At 41.4% G+C, this 27,267-nt stretch overlaps 1 protein-coding gene across 2 annotated transcripts in view; it reads right to left on the bottom strand.

The window, feature by feature from the left end:
* calcr (calcitonin receptor) overlaps nucleotides 1-27,267 on the bottom strand; it is a 194,631-nt gene that overhangs the window by 51,751 nt on the left and 115,613 nt on the right. For both annotated transcript variants that reach the window (XM_055662731.1, XM_055662721.1), the window contains exon 7: nucleotides 19,701-19,827. In XM_055662731.1, coding sequence (XP_055518706.1) covers nucleotides 19,701-19,827 — 127 coding nt within the window. The remainder of the gene's footprint in view (nucleotides 1-19,700; nucleotides 19,828-27,267) is intronic.

Here is a 27,267-nt window from a genome sequence, read left to right as displayed (position 1 = left end):
GACTGAAGGATGATAAATCCCGTGGGCCTGATGGACTGCATCCCAGGGTCCTCAGGGAGGTGGCTCTAGAAATAGTGGACGCATTGGTGATCATTTTCCAATGTTCAATAGATTCAGGATCAGTTCCTGTAGATTGGAGGATAGCTAATGTTGTCCCACTTTTCAAGAAAGGAGCGAGAGAGAAAACAGTGAATTACAGACCAGTTAGCCTGACCTCGGTGGTGAGAAAGATGCTGGAGTCAATTATTAAAGAGGTAATAATGGGGCATTTGGATAGCAATAAAAGGATTAGTCGAAGTCAGCATGGATTTATGAAAGGAAAATCATGCTTGACTAACCTTCTGGAATTTTTTGAGGATGTGACAAGCAAAATGGATGAAGGGGAGCCAGTGGATGTAGTGTACCTAGACGTTCAGAAAACCTTTGATAAGATCCCGCATGGCAGACTGGTGACTAAAATTAGAGCACATGGTATTGGGGGGGTAGGTATTGATGTGGATAGAAAATTGGTTGGCAGACAGGAAGCAAAGAGTAGGAGTGAATGGATCCTTTTCTGAATGGCAGGCAGTGGCGAGTGGAGTGCCGCAAGGCTCGGTATTGGGGCCGCAACTCTTTACCATATATATTAATGATTTGGAAGAGGGAATTAGAAGCAACACTAGCAAGTTTGCAGATGACACAAAGCTGGGTGGCAGTGTGAACTGTGAAGAGGATGTTAGGAGGTTGCAGGGTGACTTGGACAGGTTGAGTGAGTGGGCAGATGTGTGGCAGATGCAGTATAATATAGATAAATGTGAGGTTATCCGCTTTGGTGGCAAAAACAAGGGGGCAGATTATCATCTCAATGGGGTTAGGTTAGGTAAGGGTGAGGTACAGCGAGACCTGGGTGTCATTGTACACCAGTCACTGAAAGTTGGCGTGCAGGTACAGGAGGCAGTGAAGAAAGCTAATGGAATGTTGGACTTCATAACAACAGGATTTCAGTATAGGAGTAGAGAGGTTCTTCTGCAGTTGTATAGGGCTCTGGTAAGACCACATCTGAAGTATTGTGTATAGTTTTGGTCTCCTAATTTGAGGAAGGACATCCTTGTGATTGAGGCAGTGCAGCGTAGGTTCATGAGATTGATCCCTGGGATGGCGGGACTGTCATAGGAGGAAAGATTGAGAAGACTAGGCTTGTATTAACTGGAGTTTAGAAGGATGAGGGGGGATCTTATACAAACATATAAAATTATAAAAGTACTGGACAAGCTAGATGCAGGAAAAATGTTCCCAATGTTGGGCGAGCCCAGAACCAGGGGCCACAGTCTTAGAATAAAGGGGAGGCCATTTAAGACTGAGGTGAGAAAAAAAATTTTCACCCAGAGAGTTGTGAATTTGTGGAATTCCTTGCCACAGAGGGCAGTGGGGGGGCAAATCAGTGGATGGATTTAAGAGAGAGTTAGTTAGAACTCTAGGGGCTGGTGGAATCAAGGGATATGGGGAGAAAGCAGGCACGGGTTATTGATTGGGAATGATCAGCCATGATCACAATAAATGGCGGTGCTGGCTCGAAGGGCCGAATGGCCTCCTCCTGCACCTATTTTCTATGTTTCTATGTTTCTATGAAGTATCCATGCAGAGGATGATGCGCATATAGAACAAACTACCTGTGGAACTGTGGAGCAGGTAGAATGGCGATGTTGAAAAGACATTTAGACAGGAACATGAATAAGAAATATTTAGAGGGATATGGGCTAAATGCAGGCAGCTGGGATTAGTTCTGCTATAAAAAATAACTTGGTACAGATAATTGGTAAACTTGGTAAAATAACTTGGTATTGGACTGTATGACCAAATTCTGTATTGGATGACACTATGACTCTATTGTGCACCATCTGATGGGCAATGTGTCTCTGGTGCCTTTTAGAGCGGTGGAAGAAGGCACCTGACTATCAAAAATCATTACTAATTCTGGCATTCAAAAATAAACAAAATCTGCTAAATTATTAAAAAGTGTGTACTAATTATTTTGTTTTTAAAATACAAAAGCCCATTTAAAACATAACATTTATATACGTAAGCTCAGGTAAAATATTCTAATAAATATATTATTTAAAAACAAACAACCATAAATAGAGAAAAAGAAATACAAGAACTTCTTTACTTGGCAAGGCACTAAATAGCACTCAAGGGAAACTTGTGCAATAACCACAGAGATGATAAAACATTTTCTTTTAATGTGAGTATAGAACAATGGCCAGTCCTAATTTCAGGGAGATGAAAATGGATGTCTGACATACTGCGTGAAACAATTGCAAAGCAATTGAAAATGTGATGAGAGAAGATGAAAGTCAAGAGTCAAGACCCTATCCTTAGCCCCACGTGCCGTCCCTTTTCATCTGTGCATTAATTGCCTCATACTGTGTTTTGTATTGAATTCTGTATTTACTTTGTGTACTAATCATGTCTCTACTATTTATTTCATTCCCCTTGCATGTTTTTCCTCTACCTGCTAAATTTTTGTAAGGTGTCCTTGAGACTCTTGAAAGGCACCTATAAATAACATTTATTATTATTATTATTAAGAGTATTTAATTGTCATGTTTCCAGAAATGGAACATTGAAATTCTTATATTTACAAAACAAGCAATATTATTGCATAGACAAAACCAATGCGCCCAAGTCTTTGTGGATCAGAGCTTATTTGGAGGTTATTTGGAGGCTGATGGTTGTAAGGAGGAAACTACTCCTGAATGTGGACGTTACAGTTTTCAGGCTCCTATAACTTCTTCCCAATGGCAGGAGTGAAATTAGAGTGTGGCCAGTGTGTTGTGGGTATCTGCTTTTGCTGACTGGATCAGGTCAGTACCCATGATGGACTGACCAGCTTTCACCACTTTTTGCAGTCTTCTTCGTTTCTGGGCATTTGAGTTGCCGAACCAAGAACTATGCAACCTGTCAATATGCTCCTTACTGAACACCTGTAGAAATTCAACAGAGTATGTGTTCCTCAATCTTCTAAAGGGGGTAGATGTGTTGATGGGTTTTCTGTATGATTGCATCAATATGCTGAGTCCAGGACAGATCTTCAGAGATATGCATGCCCAGGCATTTTACATTTTTGACTCTCTCCACTAACACCCTGTCGATGAAGACAGGTTTGTGGATTCTCAACCTTCCTCTTCCAAAGTCAACAATCAGTTTTGCGGCCTTACTGATGTTGAAAGCAAGGTTGTTGTTCTGGCACCATTCGGTCACTCGATCATCATCTGTAATTTGCCCAACAATGGTGGTGTCATCGGCAAATTTGAAGATGGAGCAGGAACTGTGTCCGGCTGCACAGTCGTGAGTATAGAGTGAGTAGAGCAAGGGGCTGAGCACGGAGCCTTTAGGTGCCTGTGTGCTGATGGTTATTGAGGAAGAAGTGATACTGCCAATTTGTACAGAATAAAATTTGCACAGACTTGGCCAATAATACTGAAGAAACAGTAGATGCAGAAAGTACAGAGGAGAATATACCAGGTAATTCAACCCTGTCAGTGCGCAAGGTTTATTCACTGGGGTTATTGTTCATAAAGTTAAACGGTGGTTGATGACAGGTCTGCATCATCCTTGTATGCCAGTGGAGAACAGACTAATACTGCACAGAGGAAAGCCAGAGCTCTCAATGAGCAAGTATTTGGCAAGCGACAGGTTCTTGAACAGGTTGGGAAGGATTTACAATATGTCAGAGAAAGGTTTGGCTTCCCAAGTTCATTTTTCACCATAGTTTGGTAGGTTGCGTTGATTTACAGTGTATATGCAGTAGTTTCTGGCCGATTCTGAAGAAGGGTACATATGAAACATTAACCACTTCTCTCGCCTTCTGCCTTCTGATGAACCTCCAAAATATTCTACTTAAATAGCATATTTCTACAATTGGCAGTTTCTGTCCATTTGTTTGCTCTGTTTGATTCCGTGCCATTCTTTTGTCAGAATATCAGATTGCAGGAGTTCTGTTCTACTCATTATTGTGAATTCAAATGGTTTCTTTCATCCAAGGTATCATCATCCTTGTCCTTTTTCCCTTTCATATGACTGTGCATGATGAAGAATCTATCTGAAATAATCATTTTCTTTTTCCTTTTACGCTGCAGAGTACTTTGGAGTGAGAGGAGACATAATTACAAGGAAAGGGAGCAATCATTTAAAACTGAGGTGCATAAGGAACTTCTGGCATTATTGGTGAATCTCCAACGTTTGCTGCCTCTGGGGATGTTCGTGGCCAGGTCACTGGAAGTGTTTAAAGAAGAGATGAGAGACATAGATAGGATAGACAGTAGACAAAAATGCTGGAGAAACTCAGCGGGTGAGGTCGCATCCATGGAGCCTCCATAGATGCTGCTTGAGTTTCTCCAGCATTTTTGTCTACCTTCGATTTCCCAGCATCTGCAGTTCCTTCTTAAACAATAGATAGGATAGACAGTCAGCACCTCGTTCTCTGGATGGAAATATCAAATACTAGAGGACATTGGTTTAAGATAAGTGAGGTAAAGTTTAAAACAGATGTATGGGGCATGTCTTTTTATAACAGAGAGTAGTGGGTGCTTGGAACGTTCTGCCAGCTGTGCTGGTGGAGGCAGATACAATAGCAGCGTTTAAGAGATTTTTAGATAGGCACATGGATTTGCAGAGAATAGGGGGATAGGGATCATGTGCAGGCAAATAAGAGTTTGTTTTGGCATTATATTCAATAGAGACATTGTGAGCCAAAGGACCTGTCCCTGTGCTGTACTGTATTATGTTTTATGTTCTAAGAGGTAAATTACTTTTTGGAAGATTGGGGAATTTGGAGCCAAGGGAAACTGGCACTGCGAAGGACATGAGGGCTGGCATAGATCAGCCATGATTATGTTGAATGGTAAGCCAGGTTGAGAGGGTAAGATGCCTGCCTCAGCTTCTATATTCTAATGTTCCTGCGAGCTACTTTCACTCCAGCACTTCCTGAGTGGATTGTGTTATTGTGTACATGACTTACTTATTTTAGTATTTTGATTATTGTTTTCAACATACAATTGTACATATTTATCTCAAAATGATTTAATTCCACTTTCATTTAGTGGAAGAAAGGTACACACCTGAAACATTTACCAGCTAATGGATAATGGGGCAGCACATTGGTGCGGCACCTGCCCCATAGTGCCTGAGATACAGGTTCGATGCTGACCTGGGTTGCTGTCTGTGAGGAGTTTGCATGTACTCCCTGTGACCATGTCAGTTTCCTCTGGATGTTTCGTTTTCTCCCACATCCCAAAGACGTGCAGGTTTGTAGGTTAATTGGCCTCTACAAATAGCCCCCAGTGTGTAGGGAAGTGGGATAGAACTAGCATGAACAGGTGATGGCCAGCATGGCTTGTTGAGTGAAAGGGCCTCATCAATTCAATCAACCAAGCAGTTTAGTTTAATGAAGAATGATACACACCTGAAACTTTACCCAATTCCTTTATTATCTAGTAATACCTTGTGGATGATCCAGGGAGTCCAGGTTATTGGAAGTGTTTTGTTTATTTTCCCCTGAAAGCACGTGTGCTTTGGACCATTTATTTGTGTGTTTGTGGATACATACTGTGAGTAATCTCAATCTCATGTTACTCACATTGTTTAGCATCAAGCAGTTTTCTGCCAACTAAACAATTTAAACAAAACTCATCTCACCTAAAATAATTTAATTTGTACACAAAATCAGTGTCAAGGTGTCTTGAAATAAATGTTCCATTGCATTACTTATTCATTTAAAGCAACTTGTAAATGTAACTTTACAAATGCAATGAGCTAATTATACTCAAAACCTGGCAAGTGATTTTATTTTTCCACTTTAGCAGAGAGTAAATTTTGTTTGGACATCTGCAATCAAAATCAAAAAGAGTTCTATTTGAAGCTGGTAAAATGTCATCTACTAAAACATTTGCTTTAATTCTAGATCTGATCCACAGGGTTTATCTGCAAGGTTAGTTTTGGGCTGGATTTAATTAGCAGCTGACATTTAAGATAAATTATTTCAGTTGAACTGACAGATAAATATGTTGTGAATGCCCTTTTATCATTGACATTATGACAGGGATTGTACGCTTCCAAAGTTAACGTACCTTAGAGTCAGTGTTCAGGAAAGTGTTGCAAATTTTCAGTGCAGATAATCAGGGAGCACTCCGCAATTATTTCAATTGAGGGTAATTTGATCTTGAGTGTCTAATTTTCCAACTTGCCAGTAAAGATCTGAATTAGGGTTATCTTATCCAATTTGTCTGATGGTTGTGTCCTTTATAATGTCAGCCTGAAATGTGAACAGTCTGAACTCACGATGCCCATATAACACGACCATGCCATCGACGTCAGTACCACATCATACCGATCCAGCCAACACAAGACTAATTTATTTTTAAGCACATGTTTTTAAATTGAATTTCTGGAAGAGCTTTTTGTATTGTGCTTCTCTCAAATGTTTCTGCTCTCCCACCTAGATTTACAGTTTCCCTTCATCCACCTATTTGGTTTGAGAGGGAGCCAGTGGGCCTGTCCGACATGTGGCCTGCTCCCTGGCCAATGCTGCCAAGTGAACGGCCAACAGGAGACACCTGTGGTGGAACATAGTGCTCTTGGTTTTTCTTATCCAAGTCAGCAAACATTAAATCTCGCCTTTCGTTTGACAAGGCATGATTTGTAGCGCCGTACAGAGGACAGGTTGACCTGAAGCTCTGAGGAGCACATGTTTTCCAGCACTTTAAGGTATTTAGATTTTCTCCTCATTTTTCCATCCAATTTTCAATCCTTCCCTACATGGGAGCAGCTGGACACTGTTCAGCTCCTTCTACGTCACAACCAAGAACAGAAAGTCACCGTGCTCTATCAATAATTTGTCATTTCCCATTTTTCTTTAGTTATGTCGGCTATTATTTACTTATTTTAATGGAACTTTGTTTTAATCATTGTTAACCACTTTAAAATAAATGGCAAAGAACCTGATCAAGATAGTGGGTAGTTCTCCTTTCTTCAAAGTTTAGACTGAGATTAGTTTACTGTCACATATACCAGAGTGCAATGTAATTCCCTGTTTGCATGAAGCTCAGAGACTGAACAGTTGGCACGGTAATAATAGATACTACATAAAATATACAAAAGGGGAGAAGCGGGGAAAGTGGCGTGGACATGGAACCAGAAGAACAATATCAACAAGGGCAACGAAGGAATAGGGGAGGCAACTCTATTGTGCCTGAAGAAGAGTCTCGACCCAAAATGTCACCCATTCCTTCTCTTCGGGGATACTGCCTGGCCCGCTGAGTTACTCCAGCACTTTGTGTCTATCTTCTGTTGAACCTACTCTGCTTTTCAGTGCTGATTCAGACCCTTACACCTGCTTTCCCATCCTACTACATACATTTTCTCATTTCCCATACCCCCATACGATCATTGATTTCAGAATGAAAATAGTCAAAAGATAAGTACCCAGATCGACTGCAGAGCAAATTCCCATGATTCACATTCTTCTGATAAAGGTAAATACTCCTCACCACTACCATAAAAGGCCATCCTCTTTGCCTTAGTCTATACCCCCTAGGAATCAACCCTTCAACCACATTTAATTTAAATATTGTTAAAGAGCTTAAGCTTTTGGTGAAGCCAGTAACAATCACTTGGAATAGCATTTTGTCATATTCAGACCATCTAATCCTGAATCTAGCCATTTTCTCCTTTGAGGCAAGCCAACATTGAAAAGGAAGTTTCAATTGGTCATTTGCTTCTCTAATGCAAATATGGCAGTTCAACTCACAATATGCTTTCGAAGCAAGGAACTGCAGATACTGGTTAATATATAAATGAACACAAAGTGCTGGAGTAACTCGGCAGGTCAGGCAGCATCGCTGGAGAACATGGATAGGTGATGTTTTGGGTCGAGACTCTTCTTCAGACCTGAGATTCCAGCACTTTGTGTCCTTTTGGCACAATAAGATATAGACACATACAACAATAAGATCGTGCAAATTACCTTCCCTTGCATTTGAATCTTAAACACTGTAGGTTAAATGAAAATAATCTCAAATTTATGATTGGGCTTTATATATTCTCACCATAGTATTGACTATTTACATGAATTGAATCCAATGTGTCATTCCTCAGCCCCAACATCTTCAACTATTATCCAAGCTCAAATGCCTTGAGATGGTTTGGTTGGATTTTTCATTTGATTTGGTTTGTTTACCTGGATGTTCTTTCCATCGTGTGTAATCAGAACTCAATTTTATTCCTTCTCTGAAGTGGGAATTCTTGCCAACTGCTTTACTTATTGGCCACTCTGTCCATACAGTTCTTTTGAGTTTCTTTGATTTTCCTTTTCTACCTTGAATAAGGTAATTTAATGTTTGACAGAATTGTACAATTGCCAGCCCAGAAATAACCAACTGCACTGAATTTGGTTCAATTCCATAGTGGCCATGGTGTGATTCAACTTTTAGTAGTTGGTCAATTGCCACAGCCATTAAATGGCTACACCCAAAATAAATGCTGATCAGAGTTTACTCCAAATTTCTGCCCTCAATCCTGACATGAACTTTATTCATACTAGTAGGTTAGTTCAAGTAATGGGATCTCCAGCATTAGAGTAATCCCCCATCGACCAGAACTGGGAGCTAAATGTTGCTGTCTAATTCTACTCTTATTCCTTATGCCCTCTTAACACCAACACCTTTAAGAGGGTGATGGGTGCCTGGAACACACTGTCAGGGGTGGTGGTGGAGGCAGTTTTTTGATAGGCAGAAAATGGACAGGTAGGAATCATGTGTGGAATCAGGAAGCTGTAACCCGTTGTCCTGGACTTCCCGATGTTGGGGAAGTCCAGGACAAGGGGTCACAGCTTAAGGATAAGGGGGAAATCCTTTAAAACCGAGATGAGAAGAACTTTTTTCACACAGAGAGTGGTGAATCTCTGGAACTCTCTGCCGCAGAGGGTAGTCGAGGCCAGTTCATTGGCTATATTTAAGAGGGAGTTAGATGTGGCCCTTGTGGCTAAGGGGATCAGAGGGTATGGAGAGAAGGCAGGTACGGGATACTGAGTTGGATGATCAGCCATGATCATATTGAATGGCGGTGCAGGCTCGAAGGGCCGAATGGCCTACTCCTGCACCTAATTTCTATGTTTCTCTATGTTTCTATGTGCAGACAGGTGAGATGAGTCTATCTTGATATCATGTTCGGCACAAATATAGTGAACCGGAGGGCCTGATCCATTGTTGTACTTTTCTATGTGTTATGAGACCAGTGAGATTAAAAGGAGGAAAACCAAAATGCGGCAGATGTTAATATAAAATAATTGAAAATCCTGGAAACATCTGCAAACAAAGTTTCATCCTGAACAATAACTCTGTTTCTCGTTCCACAGTTGAACCCTGACCGTGAGTGTTTCCAGCATATTTTGTTATTTCAAATTTACACCTGCAGCATTTGGGTGTTACACCTTTTATCCTCTTGTTAGTTAGTCAGGCTGCCTAACTGAGCAATACAGAAACTTTACAATCCCATGAGAAATGTCAAGATGATCTGTGCATCACCATTTACTCCTTACGAGTGGAATTTAATGAAATAAGCACTATCGCGTTTTTTTTTAATTTACTGAGCTTTTTTTTTGGTTTGTTTATTATGTTATCTATTGAGTATTGAGTTTACTGCTGAAAGTGCTGCTGAAAGTGATAATTTCATTGTTCTGTTTTGGTACAGATAACAATGAAACACTCTTAACTTTTTTGAAATATGATGCTACTCACCAGATGTTAAAGAGATCTGATGGCAAGGTGTTGGAGTAAAGGGAGCAGGGATACATTCATTCATGTCTGACTGATTATTGATGCACTGTGTAAGGACAAGCAATGCGTAGAGATTACCCTGGTATCCATTAGGAAATTTTATTTTGCTGGCACCTTATGAAAGTCATCTTTCTATTAGTGAGTGCCTTGTATCCCATGCAGACGGTCCCAGCTTCCTCCATGCAGGAGCAGATCAGGCTGAACAGGGACATCTCCCTGTGTTCTTCATGGCCATGGACCTCAGGTCCGCTTGCTGCTCTCCCTTTGACAGTAGCTGTAAACCACGTTTAGTTACGTCATGCAGGTTGCAGTGCATGATGAGGAGGTTTCATAAGGTCAAAAGTGATAGGAGCAGAATTAGGCCATTTGGCCCATCAATCAAGTCTGATCTATCTCTTCCTACTAACCCCATTCAACTGCCTTCTCCTCCTAACTCCTGACACCCAAATTAATCAAGAATTTATTTATCTCTGCCTTAAAAATATTTATTAACTTTGTGTCCAAAGCCTTTGTGTCTTTCTGACAAGCCGAGAGAGCACGGAGTGGGCTTTTCACTAAGAGAAGGCCTGCTGAACATGATGGAACAAGGCAGCAATGTCTCAGAGCGACTCCTGACTCTCCGTCTCAACACCAACACAGGCCCAGTCACTCTTGTCAGCGTGTATGCCCTGACACTGTCCTCCACATCAGACACAAAGGACGAGTTGTATGAGAACCTCGCATCCATCATCAGCAGCATCCCCAGCAAGGAAGAACTTGTTCTCCTGGGCGACTTCAACGCCAGAGAGGGCGCAGACCATGAATCGTGGTCTTCATGCCTTGGGCAGTTTGGTGTGGGCAAAATGAATGATAACGGACAGCGACTGCTCGAGCTGTGCACTTACCATGACCTGTGCATCGCCAACTCTTACTTCCAGACAAAGCCCCAGCACAAGGTTTCCTGGTGACACCCACGCTCAGAGCATTGGCATCAACTGGATCTGATCCTAGTCAGACGTGCTGCCAACAAGAACGTTCTCCAAAAAACGCTCCAACCACAGTGCGGACTACAACACGGGCCACAGGCCAAGATCAGGCTGCAACCAATGAGGTTTTACCATACCAAGAAGCAGGGGAACCCCCGCATCGATGTCAGCAAGATGCCCCATCCATCCCTCGTGCACCTATTTGCAGAGGCTTTTGAGAGAGAACTTGGCATCTCGTGTCCTGGAGACTCTGCAGCAGAGAAGTGGGACACCATGCACCGCACAGCCTTGGCTAGCTTTGGGAAGTCCTCGAAGACACATGGCTGGTTTGAGGACAGGTCGACCAAGATGACTCCTGTCATCGAAGCCAAGCGTGACGCCCTAGCCGAGTACGCAGTCAGACATTGAGTAGAACCCACAGATCCTCAAGGCTGCCAGGCGTTGCACCAATGACTACTGGACACAGCTTAGTGAGGACATCTAGACGGCTGCCATAACAGGGAACATCAGGGGATGTACGATGGCATTGAGAAGGCACAAGGACAAGTCCAGAGAAAGACAGCCCCCCTCAAATCCTTCACTGGGAAAGTACTCGCAGACGAATGCCAGCAAATGGAGAGATGGGTGGAACACTACTGACTCCTACTCGAGAGAGATCACTGTATCCCCTTAGCCCTTGATGCCATTGAGTGCCTGCCGACCATAGATGAGTTAGACGGTAAAGACTTCAGCAAGGCCATTGACAGCCTGACCTCGGGCAAGGCCCCAGGCAGCGATGGGATTCTCCCTGACCTGATCAAGACTACCTTACTGCTTCCTTTGTATGAAGTCCTCTGCCAGTGCTGGCAAGTAGCTGTACCACAGGACATGAGGGATGCCATGATCGTTACCCTCTACAAGAACAAGGGTGGGAGAAACGACTGCAACAACTACAGAGGCATCTCCCCCCTCAACATCGTCGGCAAGGTCTTTGCTCGGGTCATCTTGATCCGCCTGCAGAAGCTGGCAGAACGTGTCTACCCAGAGTCACAGTGCAGTTTCCGAGCTGGAAGGTCAACAGTAAACATGGTCTTCTCCATTCGCCATCTCCAGGAGAAGTGCAGAGAACAGCGGATGCCCCTGTATGTTGCTTTCATTGACCTCACCAAAGCGTTCGACCTCGTCAACAGAGATGGCCTATTTAAGGTTCTGCCAAAGATCGGCTGCCCATCCAAACTGCAGAGCATGATAGAATCCTCCACATCAACACGAAGGGGACAGTGCAGTTCAATGGCCATTTCTCAGAGCCCTTCGACATCTGCAGTGGCGTCAAACAAGGCTGCGTCCTCGCTCCCACACTCTTTGGGATTTTCTTTGCTCTGCTCCTGAAACATGCCTTCGGCACTGCAACAGAGGGGATCTACCTGTGTACTAGATCAGATGGCAGGCTCTTCAACCTCACCTGCCTCAGAGCAAAGACAAAAGTATGTGAAGCTCTCATCAAAGACATGTTGTTTGCCGATGACACAGCAGTTGTGTCCCACACCCAGCAGGAACTACAGTCACTGATGGACTGCTTCTATCGGGCTTGCAAGGACTTCGGGCTGACCATTAGCCTGGAGAAGACAAACGTCTTGGTGCAAGATACAGAGGCACCGATGGTCATCACCATCGATGACTACGAACTTGATGCCGTCCATCAATCCACGTACCTCGGCTCCACCATCACCAATAACCTCTCCTTGGACACAGATTAACAAGAGGATCAGGAAGGCAGCTACAATTCTCGTTCACCTCACAACTCGAGTGTGGACCAACCCAAAGCTGACAATGAAGCCAAAGATAGCAATCTACAACATCATGTCAACAGCACACCTTCCACCTTAGAAGCATCCACCGTATCCTGGGCATATCCTGGGAAGACAGAGTGTCCAACGCCGAGATCCTGTCTTGCGCAGACTGCAGTGGCTGGGCCATGTCCACCACATGGAGGATGGCCGTATTCTAAAAGATATCCTCTATGGAGAGCTGACATCTGGGAGGAGAACCATTGACTGCCCCCAGCTACATTATAAGAATGTTTGCAAAAGGGATATGAAGGCGCTCGACATCGATGTGGAGGCCTGGGAGAGCCTTGTAGCTGACCGCACGAGGTGGAGAGGTACCCTGAACCAATATCTCAAAACGGGGGACGAGAAACTGATGAATGCAGCGGCAGGCAAGCGGGCACGCAGAAAGGAGCGCAGCAACTTCAACAAACCAGGGACCACACACAAATGTGACCTTTGCGACAGAGGTTTGGAGCAAGCACCCATGGTCAGTCATGTCTGAGGGGGGCTTATTACTAGACCTCTAGTCCTAGACTCTCCCACTAATGAAAACCGCCTCTCCACATCCACTCATTTCCAAGCCTTTCACTATTCAGTAAGTTTCCTCGTCAGGCTGGGTGAACTGGGCTGATGCAGACCACAAAGTGTTTTTCCAGTCCCCTGCCCTCTGGAAAGCACTCTGGTGGGAGCGGCCAAGGATTAGAGCGCTGCTTCTCTGCTGGAATCCATCCTTCGGGGCAGTGCTGACTGAAACAAACTTCCAGGTTCCTGCAGGGTGAAGGAGTGCCATGTTCTTCCCAGAAACCTGAAAATGCCCATGAATAAATCCTCCGCATAATCCAACACGACCTGCAAACTGAAGAAGTGAGTGGATTCCTACTCATAAAAGGTTCCTGGCGACTAAGGAGAGCATTTATGGGCACTTTGCTTCTCAGTGAAATCAAAGTAGGTGAAATTATTGCTTCGGGAATATAAACCTTGGATGACCTCGCTGATGCTGGTGTGACATGACAGAGATTTTCCTACAGTATGTCACATCTCAGTGATGATGGCCTTGGGAAACCCGAGCCTGTGAATACATTGTACGCCATAGAGGGCCGGATGCGATGGTGAGTTTGAAGCCTCTGTGGGAATAGGCTTCTCGCTGACCAGCTAGCCATTCCCTCCTATCCCAAGATGAGCAAATCACCCTTAGTGGCAGCCTTGGTATTGTTCGGAATTTTTTTATTATTGTCACGTGTACCGAAATACAACAAAAATCTTTGTTTACCTTGCTATCCAGGACGATCATAGTGCACACGAGTACAATCATCCGTACACAAGTACATCAGGAACAGCAAAGAGAAAAATACTAGAGCACAGAATATGGTGTTGCAGCCACAGAGGAGTGCAGATCAAAAATAGTGTTAGGATCAAAAATGAGTATCCCTCAGCAAAGTAAGTTGGGAGATCAGAACCACAGCTGTCACTTATGAGGGGTCAGTTTAATAGTAATTGGGGAAGAAGCTGTTCCTGAATCTGGTGGTGCGCTATGACATACACAGTAATGGAGTGTAGCTTCGGTAGCTAAATGATGAAGAAAGCATCCCCTGTTGGTTTAAGCACACTCTGAGCATTTTGTTTGGAAGGTGTTTGAGTATCTCGCAGCCAGTTCTGTGAGTGGGCAGTCAGGCCTTCCCATGTCATCGAAATGTTCTTTATAAAATGGAACAAAAAAACAAGTGAGCACAATGTTCCCCTCGTTCTACCGAGTCTGTTCCATGACGGTCTTAGTTGTGGAGATTTTTGCTTCAATTGACGATGGTACGGCTGGAATCATACATTGTACAAACAATGACATCATCTGATACCTGCCTGATGCCAAGAAAACGTGACCAGCACAGGTCACGGAAGTGCCGGGTCCAATGTTACGTCTGGCGCAATTTCACTTGAGCGATATATCGAAAGCAATCTCTGTGATCCGTTTTCTGGTCCGTTGTCTCATTTTGTTGCCAGGAAACATAAATACACAGATGAGCAAAACACTGCCCCCCCCCCCCCATCTCCCCTCTTCCAACAACCCTCCGCCCTCCCCCAACCACAAAAAACATCAATTCCACTCCACCAGGAAATATGGATATTTGTTCACCGTTAGACAGACAACGCAAAACAGATTCCTGCACAAATCTGCCAAAGATAAAAAAATAAATAAGTCATCAGATTCATAAGTTTGATTTCAGCTGCCAAGTGCAGAAGCTCCCTCTGGACTGGTCTGGCAAGTGTCCAATACTTTCTGGACTGCTGCAAATCAAAGGCCCAACTAAGCTGTCAGGAAATGAATGACTCCACTAGAATTCAGCCCACCTTGTCACTACATTACTGGTGAATATAACAACACCCATTGTTATTGTAGTTACAGCTGGAGCCAACAACATGCCCTCTTACGAGAAAAAATAACATCAAAAGTAATCTAAATTGAACAGTTTGTTCATATTTGTCAATGAACTAAGGTGATTTTATGTAGATCACTACTTTTCAGTTCATAAAAATGTTCTCTGCAGTATCCTTGTAAATCTATCAGTCCCACATCTGCACAGACTTGTAGCACATCGATAAGTTAGCCACTGACACGAAATCAGGGCCAACAATAGGCGTTATGGTGGGCCAGAGAGGGGTGGGAGGCACGATTCAGCTCAGTGAATTCAATGGATAGGATAGGGTTTAGAGGGATAAAGGGCCAAGAACCGGCAAATGGGATGAGCTTAGGTGGGGCATTTTGACCGGCATGGATGAGTTTAACCGAAAGGCGTGTTTCCATGCTGTATGACTCTAATTGACGCACCTCTCTCCCACTGAGCAACCTTGGCAGGGGTTGGTTACGGAAGGTCAGAAACAAAATAACTCATCTTTCATTTGCATTTGCAATGACAGAGTGGATGGTCAACTACTATGAAATTATACAGGCCAATTGAATTTGGGAGGTATGGTGGATTGGATGCAAAGGCCAATTTCATTTGCCAAGTATTCAGGGTCTTGGCTTAATCTGTCTCGTTAAGGTGTTGAATACTGATTGCATCACCCACCCCCCCCCCACTCCCACTCTGCTGTAAATGGATTTATAGAGGGAGGCTGCTTGGCACATTATATGTGCTTTGGCTGAGGAGACGTTATCCAGTTTAATCCCACTTTTCAGGTCTTACCGAGAATCTCGCCTCCACACTCGGTAAAAGTCATTCACCCATGCATCTGGACCAGAGTGAGAATAAACATGGAGATTCCAGAGCAAAACCAGTGTCTGCTGAAATTACCCCAGCACTTTGTGTCCTTTTTGTGTAATAACCAGCATCTGCAGTTTCTTTTTCTACATCTTTGTAAACTTATTCTGTACTCCTGGGTGTAATCAAATTTCATGTCAACTTCAATGACCAGAACCATGTGTAGTCTAGTCTAGGTTAGTTTTGTTTATTATTGTCACGTGTACAGAACGGCACATACTCCAGTAACTGTGTTACATTATTTGTCTGACCTTCCTGCTCTTAGCTTGTATGCCTCTGACTGAAACATCTGGCTCACTCACCTGCAACCTACTTTCCTACTCCTTTGGAAATGCATTTGACATTCAAGGCAAATCTATGATGTGCGATTCATGATCTGTTACATTCCAGGGTGCACTGAGTATGTTTTTGATTCAAACATATCTTGGCAGTTTTAATAAAAGACTGAACATTCTCAGAGGATTTTTCTCTCTGCTATACTGGAAGAACTTAACTACGGTTTTCTTTGAGGCAACCAAAATACCACCTGTTTCCTGAAGGCGTCAATCCAGTAAAATGTGATTGTAATTTTTACATTTAAGGTGAAATTGTATGTTTCACATTATGTTGATGTACTTTAAATTAAACATTGCTGCTGGGTTGCAAATGTTTCATGAAAATCAAATTTTTCATTCTGGGTGTGATGAAAATTGTTCTCTCTCTTATAAAATGCAGAGGATCATCTTTTTAGTCAAGCTTTAATTCAATGTAGCTAAAATTCAGCTTGTAAAATGGCTAATTTGGCGAGAGTGAATGAAGTACGTATACATTACCTGTTTTTTTCTTTAAACTTCAATGGAAAATCAAATCTTATTTAGCTGGTTTTGTGCTGCTTCCTAAATCCAAATATGGTCTGAATATCAAAACTGTTGTAGACATCTGTGATTGCCATTTAGCCCTTCCCTCTTTGCTTTCTGCATCAAGCAAAATAACATGTTTGTTCTGCATTCTGGCAAAGATATGCTCCCAATGACTAAATATTGAATAGACACACATTTGTCCAAACAATAAAGCACCTGGTCCAGAATGATTAGCCTTGCGGAGATGACGGTCCCTTCAATTACTCCAGATGAAAGCTGCTTATAAATATGTTTTAATGGGCAGGTTAAGGAAGCACATTTTCAGATACATGTGGGCTCCAGTCTTATTCAGGCATACGACTCCCCTTAAGGTTCTTCAATAGTACCTGCATTTTATATCGGGTTGGGTCAAGGAGGTCCCTCAGTTGGCTGGGAAAATGTCTTTGGGTGGTTTCTAGTGCAAGTCAAAACTCCCTTTATGATGTCAAGTTTAATTTAGAGATATGGTGTGGAAACGGGCCATTTGACCCACCAAGTCCAAGTTGACTATCGATCACCCATACTCTAGTTCTATGGTATCCCACTTTTGCATCCTATACACTAGAGATAGATAGAGAGATAGAGATAGAGATATGCCATTTATTGTCACTATACATGTACAGTGAAATTGAAAGCTGCTCGTACTCAGTGCATACATAATTTAGTACAAAAAACAAGAAACAGAAAAACAAAAAACAGAAGGGAGAAGGGGGGGGGAGATAGGTGCACAATTCTGCGGCGCTATATACATATATACAGATGGAAGTCCGGGTGTTGGGCTGTGAAGTCAGTGCATGTGTGAGGCAATTTACAGAAGCCAATTACCCAACAAAACTGCACGTTTTTGGAATGCGGGAGGAAACCAGAGTAAATCCATGCGGTCACAGGGAGAACATACAAACTCCACACAGACAGCTCCCATGGTCAGGATTGTACTCCGGTCTCTGGCATTATGAGGCACAAGCTCTACCACGGCCCCACTGTGCTGTCCTGTGGCCTATTAATCCGAAGCAGCTGGTGTTTGTCGGAAAGACACGTTGCTGTTCCTTTGCATTTGACGCCTCAGTGTTTTGGTACTGCATGCCAAAGTAGTTTGATTTTATATTTTACCAGATTTAATAATTTGTTTCAATATTGTTCCATGTATGAGAGTATTTGACATACATTTGTGCATACCAAGTAATGCAACAATACATTTCCTAAGCCTTGCCCCCAGAGGGAAAACCAACAGACCTTATTAATTGAATTTATTTCCCATGAGGGAATTGAATTCCATGCTTAAGCCTTTATAAAAAATGTCACAATGATAACAGCAAACTACAGAGACAATCCAGTTTAGCTGATGTGAATCATTGGTTATATGCAACAGAGGGTGTCCATGGGGCTGGAGCACAGAGTTGGTTTCAGGTTTGTTCCTCATTTCGTAACCAGGACAGTTTGCTCCATGTTCATCTCCCTCAGTCACAGTGACCAAACTGAAGCCCCCAACCTTGATCAGTGTTTGATCTGAACGCATTTGAATCCAGAAGGGTTACTGCTTTTTTCTATGGGTCAAGGCTATTATAATTATCTTCTACTTATTTTGCCGAAGGCCTTGGTGGAGTGGTGTAAATGGCCCAAAAACTTTGAAGGGTTGAAATAATAAATTGTAGCATAGCTCACTGGTGCTATAATTTCTCGGAAAGTCCGTATCAGAACAAAACTAAATGCTTTGGATGTTCTATTGAAATGGCACACATTTTCAGTAAATTCCTGACAATCTTGTCATCCATCTTACTATTCCAGGAGTAAAAAGGCAGCCAAAAAAGGTGGCTTTGATAAAGAAATACATTTATTTAATTCACTATAAGGTCCTTTCCGTTTTGTTAATTTCAGAAAACTAATTAATGTAACGGTTTTAAGTTTCTGACAGTGAAACATTTAATTCAAAACAAAACTATTAATTGGTTTAATAGAAATTGATGACAGGAACAAATTAAGTAAGTAGTTATCTGATAACAAAACAGATATGAATCAAGGACATCAGTAAGACAAATCCTGCTCTAAATCAGAAATTAACCCAGAGAAAAATAAGTCAGTTAATATGAAGCAGCTGAGAGTAATAAAGTAATGGTAATATCATCCAAGAAAGGGATTAAGGAAGAAGAAAGAAAACAGACAGCATAGTAGTGAAATTTCAGAATTATATAATTTATCATTTTATTATATTTTCAAAAAAAGTATCTTCTTGATAATTATTAATCCTGCAGTTGTAAAGAGAGTAAAATACACACTGTTTCCACGTTGAACAATAAGAAAATCATCTTTAATGAGCAATGGAAAATGTTCTCCACTTTTTAAAAATGTTGTTAATTTCTGGCATAGTGGAAAAGAGAACGAATAGAAAACAGTACAAATGTTGGAGGAAGTTCACAACTTGTTGACTACTTTCTAAATGGGGAGTTTTGGGCCCCATATTTGAGGAAAGATGTGCTAGCAATGGAAAGGTTCCAGAGGAGGTTTACGAGAATTATTCCGGGTATGTGTTGGGTCAACGTATGATTCATTTATGTACTAGAATATGCTTGTTAAAAAATTAATAATTTACTACAAAGAATTGGTTGCACAGCACCATCTAAATTAACCTTTCAAGTCCTATTTTGAATCCCAATTTTAAAATTTTCTTTCTTCTTTTCAAATCCTTCCATGGTTCATTTAATAATTTTCTTCTTAGAACCTTCCAAGATATCCAAATTCCTCCAATTTTGTATGTTCGAGCCTCCCTGTTGGGCCCAAAAGAGCTAAAATCTGAAATGACCTATCTGACACTTTCTGCCCTTTTCATCACATTTCCTTGGCCTACCTTCAGGTTATCTGCCTTCAAATTTCCTCATGCATCTCCGTAACACAATGTGCTTCACAGCACACCTGTGAATTGCATTATGATGAGTTATCATGGTAAAATTGCTACACAAATAAAAGTTGTTGATGTATTAATACTTACAGGGTTTCGGGAGACCACATCCTTGTCATTCGCTACTGCCATTAGTTGGATCAGAGTAAAGATTGAATTAAACATGTAGGAGATGAACAAATTTTTATGGAGTGTTATCCTTTGGCAGCTGAGACTCCTAGAAAAGATCAGAGAAGGGGGTTAAAGTTAGTAGCATACAGTCAGCTCAAGCTCTTTGAGAGGATTTAATTTATTCACTAAGCGGACTTTTAAATGTTGCCAACATCGTGATCAGTATTCGTCATGTTTACAATAAATCAGGCCTCTTTTATCTTTTGCCAAATGTGCAGTTAGTCCTCTTGCCATAAAGGAAGAGATGATGCACATTGGGCATTTTTATCTCGGCGAAAATCTAGAAAGACAGACGGATGGTCTGGAAGCTGGAATAAGGTTAGCTCCAGTGGAATTTCCTACCAGTGAGTAACTATCAATCCAATAACTCACACTCAAGATCCCCCTTTGCCCTGGTACTTGGGTATGATTGTGCTCATGTATTGTAAGATTTTACTGAATGACATTGTACCTCAGTACATGTGACAATAAAGTACCATGGAGCCATTAGACCAGCAAGATTCACACTGGGTACCAATTGAAAGCTGCTGGAACATAATCTATGCCTGGAGGAAGGGTTTGGGCAAAAAACAATTACTGAAGGAGGCCCCTTCCTGAAAGTTACAAAAGACCTTTGTAACATATGAGATTGTCCCAATTCACATCATTATGTTATTCATCTGTCAACACAACACTAAAAAGTAGCAGCCCACAGTTGTAATGCAAATCTTCTGCACTCAGGCTTCTCATGTTTAGACACTTCCTTGCCTTGACATCAAAACCTGATTAATGAGAGTGATTCATTTCCAATAAAAATAGAATATAAGTTAGAAATTTGAGCTTATTCTGTTTTTCGAAAGAACTTACATTTTATACGTTATGTTTCGTTAGTGGGAGAAATACCTTGTAATACTTAAAAATAACATGAATCCATTCTAGCAGAGGTCCAGCCGATCACCTCATAAATGTGTTAAAAGTCAATCCACCTCTGATTTGAATCAATAGACAATAATAGACAATAGGTGCAGGAGTAGGCCATTCGGCCCTTCGAGCCAGCACCGCCATTCAATGTGATTATGGCTGATCATCCCCAATCAATGCCCCATTCCTGCCTTCTCCCCATATCCCCTGACTGCTATTTTTAAGAGCCCTATCTAGCTCTCTCAGAATTCCACAGACTCACCACTCTCTGTGAGAAAAAGTGTTTCCTCGTCTCCGTTCTAAATGACTTACTCCTTATTCTTAAACTGTGGCCCCTGGTTCTGGACTACCCCAACATCGGGACCATGTTTCCTGTCTCTAGCGTGTCCAAGCCCTTAACAATCTTATATGTTTAAATGAGATACCCTCTCATCCTTCTAAACCCCAGAGTGTACAAGCCCGGCCGCTCCATTCTCTCAGCATATAACAGTCCCGCCATCCCGGGAATCAACCTTGTAAATCTACACTGCACTCCCTCAATAGCAAGAATGTCCTTCCTCAAATTAAGGGAGCAAAACTGCACACAATACTCCAGGTGTGGTCTCACTAGGGCTCTGTACAACTGCAGAAGGACCTCTTTGCTCCTATATTCGATTCCTCTTGTTATAAAGTCCAAAACGCCATTCGCTTTCTTCACTGCCTGCTGTACCTGCATGCTTATCTTCATAGACTGATGAACAAGGACCACCAGATCCCATTGTACTTCCCCTTTTCCCAACTTGACGTCATTTAGATAGTAATCTGCCTTCCTGGTTTTGATACCAAAATGGATAACCTCACATTTATCCGCATTAAACTTCGTCTGCCATGGAATCCTTGTTCCACTGCAGGATTTTTGTTCTACAATAGTTCCCTCAAACTCCACCTTCCAATCCCACCTCCTCCTGGATGTAATTCAGCGTTTGATCCCTCATTCAACTGCTTCAGCACTGGTTTTATGATTTTTGTGATAAACATACAGTATTTACCTTCGGTTTTCCAATTATCCTACTTCAAACAATATGCACCAACATCCTAGAGTTAAACAGCATGGAAAAATGTATTTCGGCCCAACACGTCTGTGCGAATCAGGATGCCCCATCCCAGCTAATCACATTTCCCTGCATTTGGCCTGTGTCCCTTTAAACATTTCCTATCCATGTACCTGTCCAAGTGTCTTTTAAATGCTGTTCTAGTACTTGACTCAACTATCTCCTCTGGCAGCTCATTCCATATACCCACTAAGTGAAAAGTTTGTACTTCAGGTTCCTTTGAAATCTTTCCCCTCTTACCTTAAACCTATATCCTCTAGTTCTTGTGTAAGAAGGAACTGCAGATGCTGGTTTAAACTAAAGATAGACGCAAAAAGCTGGAGTAACTCAGCGGGACAGGCAGCATCTCTGGAAAGAAGGAATGGGTGACATTTCCTATTTCTTCCCTCCAGAGATACTACCTGCCCCACTGAGTACTCCAGCTTTTTGTAACTCTCCTCCTAGTTCTTGGTTCCCCTACCTTAGGTAAAAGACTCTTTGTAATCACCATATCCATTTCCCTTATGTCTTTATATACCTCCATAAGATTACCCCTTAGTCCTTCTACAGTTCAAGGATTAAAGTCCTGGCCTGCCTAACCTATTACTATAGCTCAGGCCATCAAGTCCTGGCAACATCCTTGTAAATCTTCTCTGCACCTTTTCCAGGGTAGTTTATCTATTTTCCATGCCAAATGTTGCATTGATTACTTAGACACGCATCCTGATAAAAAGTAAACACATACTTATGAATGGAAAGGGGACAGTAAACAACCACTCTTTCTAACTTTAGCAAGTTTAAAGAACTGGAATAGAAATCAGGCAGTCAATGTTTTAGTGAAAATGGGATTAAAAGAGAAAAAAATAGCTGTAGATAAGACAAGCTCAGAGCCAATTCCTGCACCCTTTTACTTAAGGTAATACAATTTCACCACAGTCCAGGACTGTAGTGGGAAGGAGAGACACCAGGAAAGGAGATAGAATGGGTTTAATGGAAAACAAGGTGTCAAAGGCAGAATGAAAGATTGTCAGCTGAAGGATTATTGTGGTGAGTTGTCAGACATAGTGGAATATTTCCAAATACTGTTAGAAGTGACTCGGGGGAGAATAATTTCCAAGGACATACATAGAATGGTCTGGAATTAGAAGTAAAGCAGACTAAATGAGCAGCTTAGAATGCAAGGAAGGTTGGTAATGAGAATGGCCATGCAACATGATAAAATAATGTCACTAGCTATCAGGAGTGAGGGTGGAGAGTTTATTTGAAGGAAGAGCTTAAGGGAATACAGTAAAGGTGTTGGGTGAAGGCAAGGTTGTGGGATGCGGGGATTGAAATTACAGAAGACATAGAATTATTCAAGTTACTTTGAATGAATGAATAGGTTTATTGGCAAAGTATTCACATACAAGGAATTTGCCTTGGTGCTCCGCACGCAAGTGACAACATGACATACAGTGACAGTTAGGAATGACACATAAAACATTAAACATTAATAATAAAACATTATCGATTAAACATGTGAATAAAATAAAATACCAGAGCAAAAGAAGGCTCCAGATTTTTGGTTGTTGAGTAGAGCTGCTGCTCATGGGGAAAAAAAGCTGTTTTTATGTCTGGCTGTGGCTGCTTTGACAATCCAGAGTCGCCTTCCAGAGGGAAGTGATTCAAAACGTTTGTGGCCAGGGTGAGAGGGGTCAGAGGTGATCTTACCCGCTCGCTTCCTGGCCTTTGCAGTGTACAGTTTGTCAATGGAGGGAAGGTTGCAGCCAATAACCTTCTCAGCTGATCATACGATTTGCTGCAACCTCCGAATGTCATGTTTGGTGGCTGAGCCAAACCAGACCATGATGGAGAAGGTGAGGACAGACTCTACGATGGCTGTATAGAATTGGACCATCATTGCCTGTGGTAGATTGTGTTTCTTCAGCTGCCGCAAGAAGTACATCCTCTGTTGTGTCTTTTTGACTGTGGAGTGTATAGTGGCACCCCATTTAAGGTCTGTGGCGATTATGGTACCCAGGAACTTATGTCACTGTGGTGTTGTTGATGGTGAGGGGAGGGGGAGCCAAAATACTTCAAAGTTAGAAATTATTTATGTACAATTATAGTTAATTTGTTTCAACTTATCTCCAGGGGTGCAAATTAATTTAGTTTTGCTGGTGGTAGATTTCTATAAGTGACTGCCTTTGCCCATGAAAGAATTGCATCTATTCAGAAACAGATGTGTACTTTTATTACACATTTGTTTCTGAATAGATGCAATTCATTTTTTTGTCTAATTTAAAATCTAAACACAATTTTGCTAGATTTTTCCTGATCTGTTGAAATTTATCTTTAATATTTATGCTCTACCACATACTATGGTGTCATATACAAATGTTATTTGATTTAATATAATATATATTTTTCAATGCTATTTATGAATAATTTGAAACTTATGAATAGAGATATCTGAAAAAGACTTGTTTTCAACAATAGTTACTGGCCACAGCTGGCATATTTTCCATTTATTAACAGCTTCTGCTTTTTATTGTCAAGCAAATGTTCAACCCAGCCAGTATCATTCTCATTCTCATCATAGCCATACAAAGATATGGCTGAAATTTTCTTATTTTAATTCAGATTGTTTTTCAGTATGTGTTGAGACACAGCAAATATAAATCCAGAAAATGTACACCAGGTGGGGGTAGGCACCAGATTGAGATTGTGACTTGGATGGAACTCTACAATCGTAGTTTTTAATGGGTTGGATGGAACTTTACAATTGCAGTGTTTAGGGATTAATTACCTTCATTCTAAGCCAACAATCCTTTATGGCCCTGATGGTGAAATCACATCAGAATCGCAAGGGTGACTCATGACCACAAACATAAATTCAAAAAAAGTAGAGATTTCTTTATAAGACAGTACATTAACTACAGGTTGGGGCTCACAACTCAATGCAAAATGAACGTGTTTGAGAAGAACATCACAAGAGTCTGCTTTCTGATAAAACTGCTTTATAACACTTGTCTAAAGAGAAAACAACAAGCTCCTCTTTAAAGATATTCTACACCTGTACATTCAGCAATCAGTTCAGAAAGTTTCAGAACCACAGCTGAGTTTTGCTAATAGTTCCTGCAGAGAACAGCTGACATTGCTCAATATGTTCCAGCAGGTTTCAGGGACCATGGCACAAAGGCTGTGCACTTCCAGCCATTTCCACCTACAGTCACCATTGAAATTTGCATGGAATCTACTTCGATTCCCTGCACTTACACTTCAGGGATCAGTTGTAGGAGCCTACACCATGATTCGCAAGCTCATGCATTGGACTGTAAATTGTAGGGCAGTGAAGAAGGAAGATAAGAATTTGTTACATTTTATAAATATATATATTTATTAATGCCTTAAGTATTTAACTATTTCATGTGCCCGTAGTTATTTATCCTTTAAAGCAAAACAAATGATAAATGAATGTTCTCAAGCCCTCCCAGTTCAGCGCAGTGGTATGAAGGGCATGTCAACATGGGGATGCACAATGGTGGTTTCTCCCTGGACAATGTGGGTTCATGTTTTCCCGCAATGCTTTATATAAACCATTGCAGGGGGAATTAGATAATGCTTTGCAGCCCTGATGGGAATATTACATCATAATTGCAAGGATAACTTAAAACATAAAGGGCCCAGTGAATTGTCTTGAGTGATGACACCATTTTTGTCTCCTTTTTACTTGCCGTCTTTGTTACTTACTCCACCCATTTGCCAATTCACCCCCCTCACCCCTCACTTGTATCCACCTATCAAATTCCAGGCTTTGCCCCACCCCACCCATCTTTCTCAGATTTCTCTTGCCAATCCATCAGTCTCAAGAAGTAGCCCGGCCCTTAATGTTGTCTGTCCATTCCCTGCTTGACCCACTGAATTCCTCTGCCAGTTTGGTTTTCGGTTATAGATTGTATAAGCTCTATTTACACTTTGGTTGGTCTGGAAAAGTTCACCTACAATTGAGGGAAGTTCTTGGCCACTTTACTTCTGGAGATTCAATATTATTGCTGTTTAATTATTGATATAGCTCTCAACCGATCTATTGAGCAGATAATTTTCAATTTAATTTTGTCAAAGTATCAGTTTGGAGCAAAAGCTGATTGGAAACTGACAGATGGAAATGTCATGTGTGAGTTTTAAAATTCTGATAATGCTCCTCTGGTTGGCAAATGACACCTATTATTGTATTCAAGGAGAAAAATGTCTCAGGAGGAACTTGGAAAATAAGTTGCCATTCTTTATTCTATACTGTCAGCTTTTTGTGTGTTTAAAAATTATGTCAATATCTTTTGTACAGAATTCGGATCTAAGCGTATGAAAGTGATTAAATAAACAAAGCATAAGGAGAAGTCCATGCTGCATTTAAAAGCTTGAAGACTGTCATGGGACATTAAACATCCAGTGAAAAGTAACTTGCACATTGATTGTTTAACAAAGGATCTCAGCATGAACCAGTAACTATTTTCTCAGATGTGTGGTTATATTTAGTGTCTTTCATTAGATCTACAAGGTTCATATTTCACTTCTGAGTTTCTGTTCATGTTGTTGGCCAACATGAGTGTTTCATGGATAATTATAAATGGAAACTTCACAGAATCTTTAAATATATATCGCCCCATGCAACGTGTGGTGGGTGGATTATCTTGGCAGATTTGTATGTTGTCTTTGGTCAAGTATTAAACAGATTACTGTTAACTTTGTAACATTGGTGAAACTGTGTGCCAGAAGATTCTGTAGGGATATAATGTTTTTACTGTTGAGGTTTAAAGTCCCTGTCAACCTACAGTGAGAATTGAAAGGTCCTTATAGGTGTAAAATCAAATGAAATATGTAAGCAACTTTTATCCCTATTGTGCCACACTTTCGTAATTCATCCAAAATCCTCAAATTCCCAGTCTGTCAGTCTATCCAAAAACATCCTGGGATATCTGGCGAAGAAACACTGCCACAAACCGCGATGGGCAAGTTGATGTGAGGTGTTCATGGTTTGGCGCTCCTGCTAGAATCACTTTTTAGGTTATCTTGCATCTTCCTTTTTAACTAGTTACTTTTGAGATATTAGAGCTGAAATCAAATGATCAGTCAAAAAAGGTTTTAAAATTGTAAAGGAATTGAAGAGCCAGAGAAGTTTGGGAGGATAATTCCAGAGGTAAAGCTATCACTTTAGGTTTATTATTGTCACGTGTTACCAATGTACAGTGCAAAGCTTAGTTTTTCCAAACAGATCAGATATACCACATATAAATAATTCAAGTTTAGCTAAATTATAATAGATTGAGCAAAGGGGAAAATGCAGAATGCAGAATATAGTTCACAGCATTGTAGTGCATTGCAGAGCATGAGTTCCACAGACAAATTCCAACGTCCTCAAATGGGGTAGAGGTGAATCAGACAGTATCCTATCTTATGCAAGGGCCCATCAAAAGCCTGATAACAGAGAGGAAGAAGCAGTTTGTGTGGTGGTGTACGTTTTCTAGCTTCTGCACCTT

This window comes from Leucoraja erinacea, chromosome 2, assembly GCF_028641065.1.
Source record: "Leucoraja erinacea ecotype New England chromosome 2, Leri_hhj_1, whole genome shotgun sequence".
Taxonomy (NCBI): domain Eukaryota; kingdom Metazoa; phylum Chordata; class Chondrichthyes; order Rajiformes; family Rajidae; genus Leucoraja; species Leucoraja erinaceus.
The sequence above is the reverse complement of the archived record's forward strand: the minus strand, read 5'-3'. Positions and strand labels throughout refer to the sequence as shown.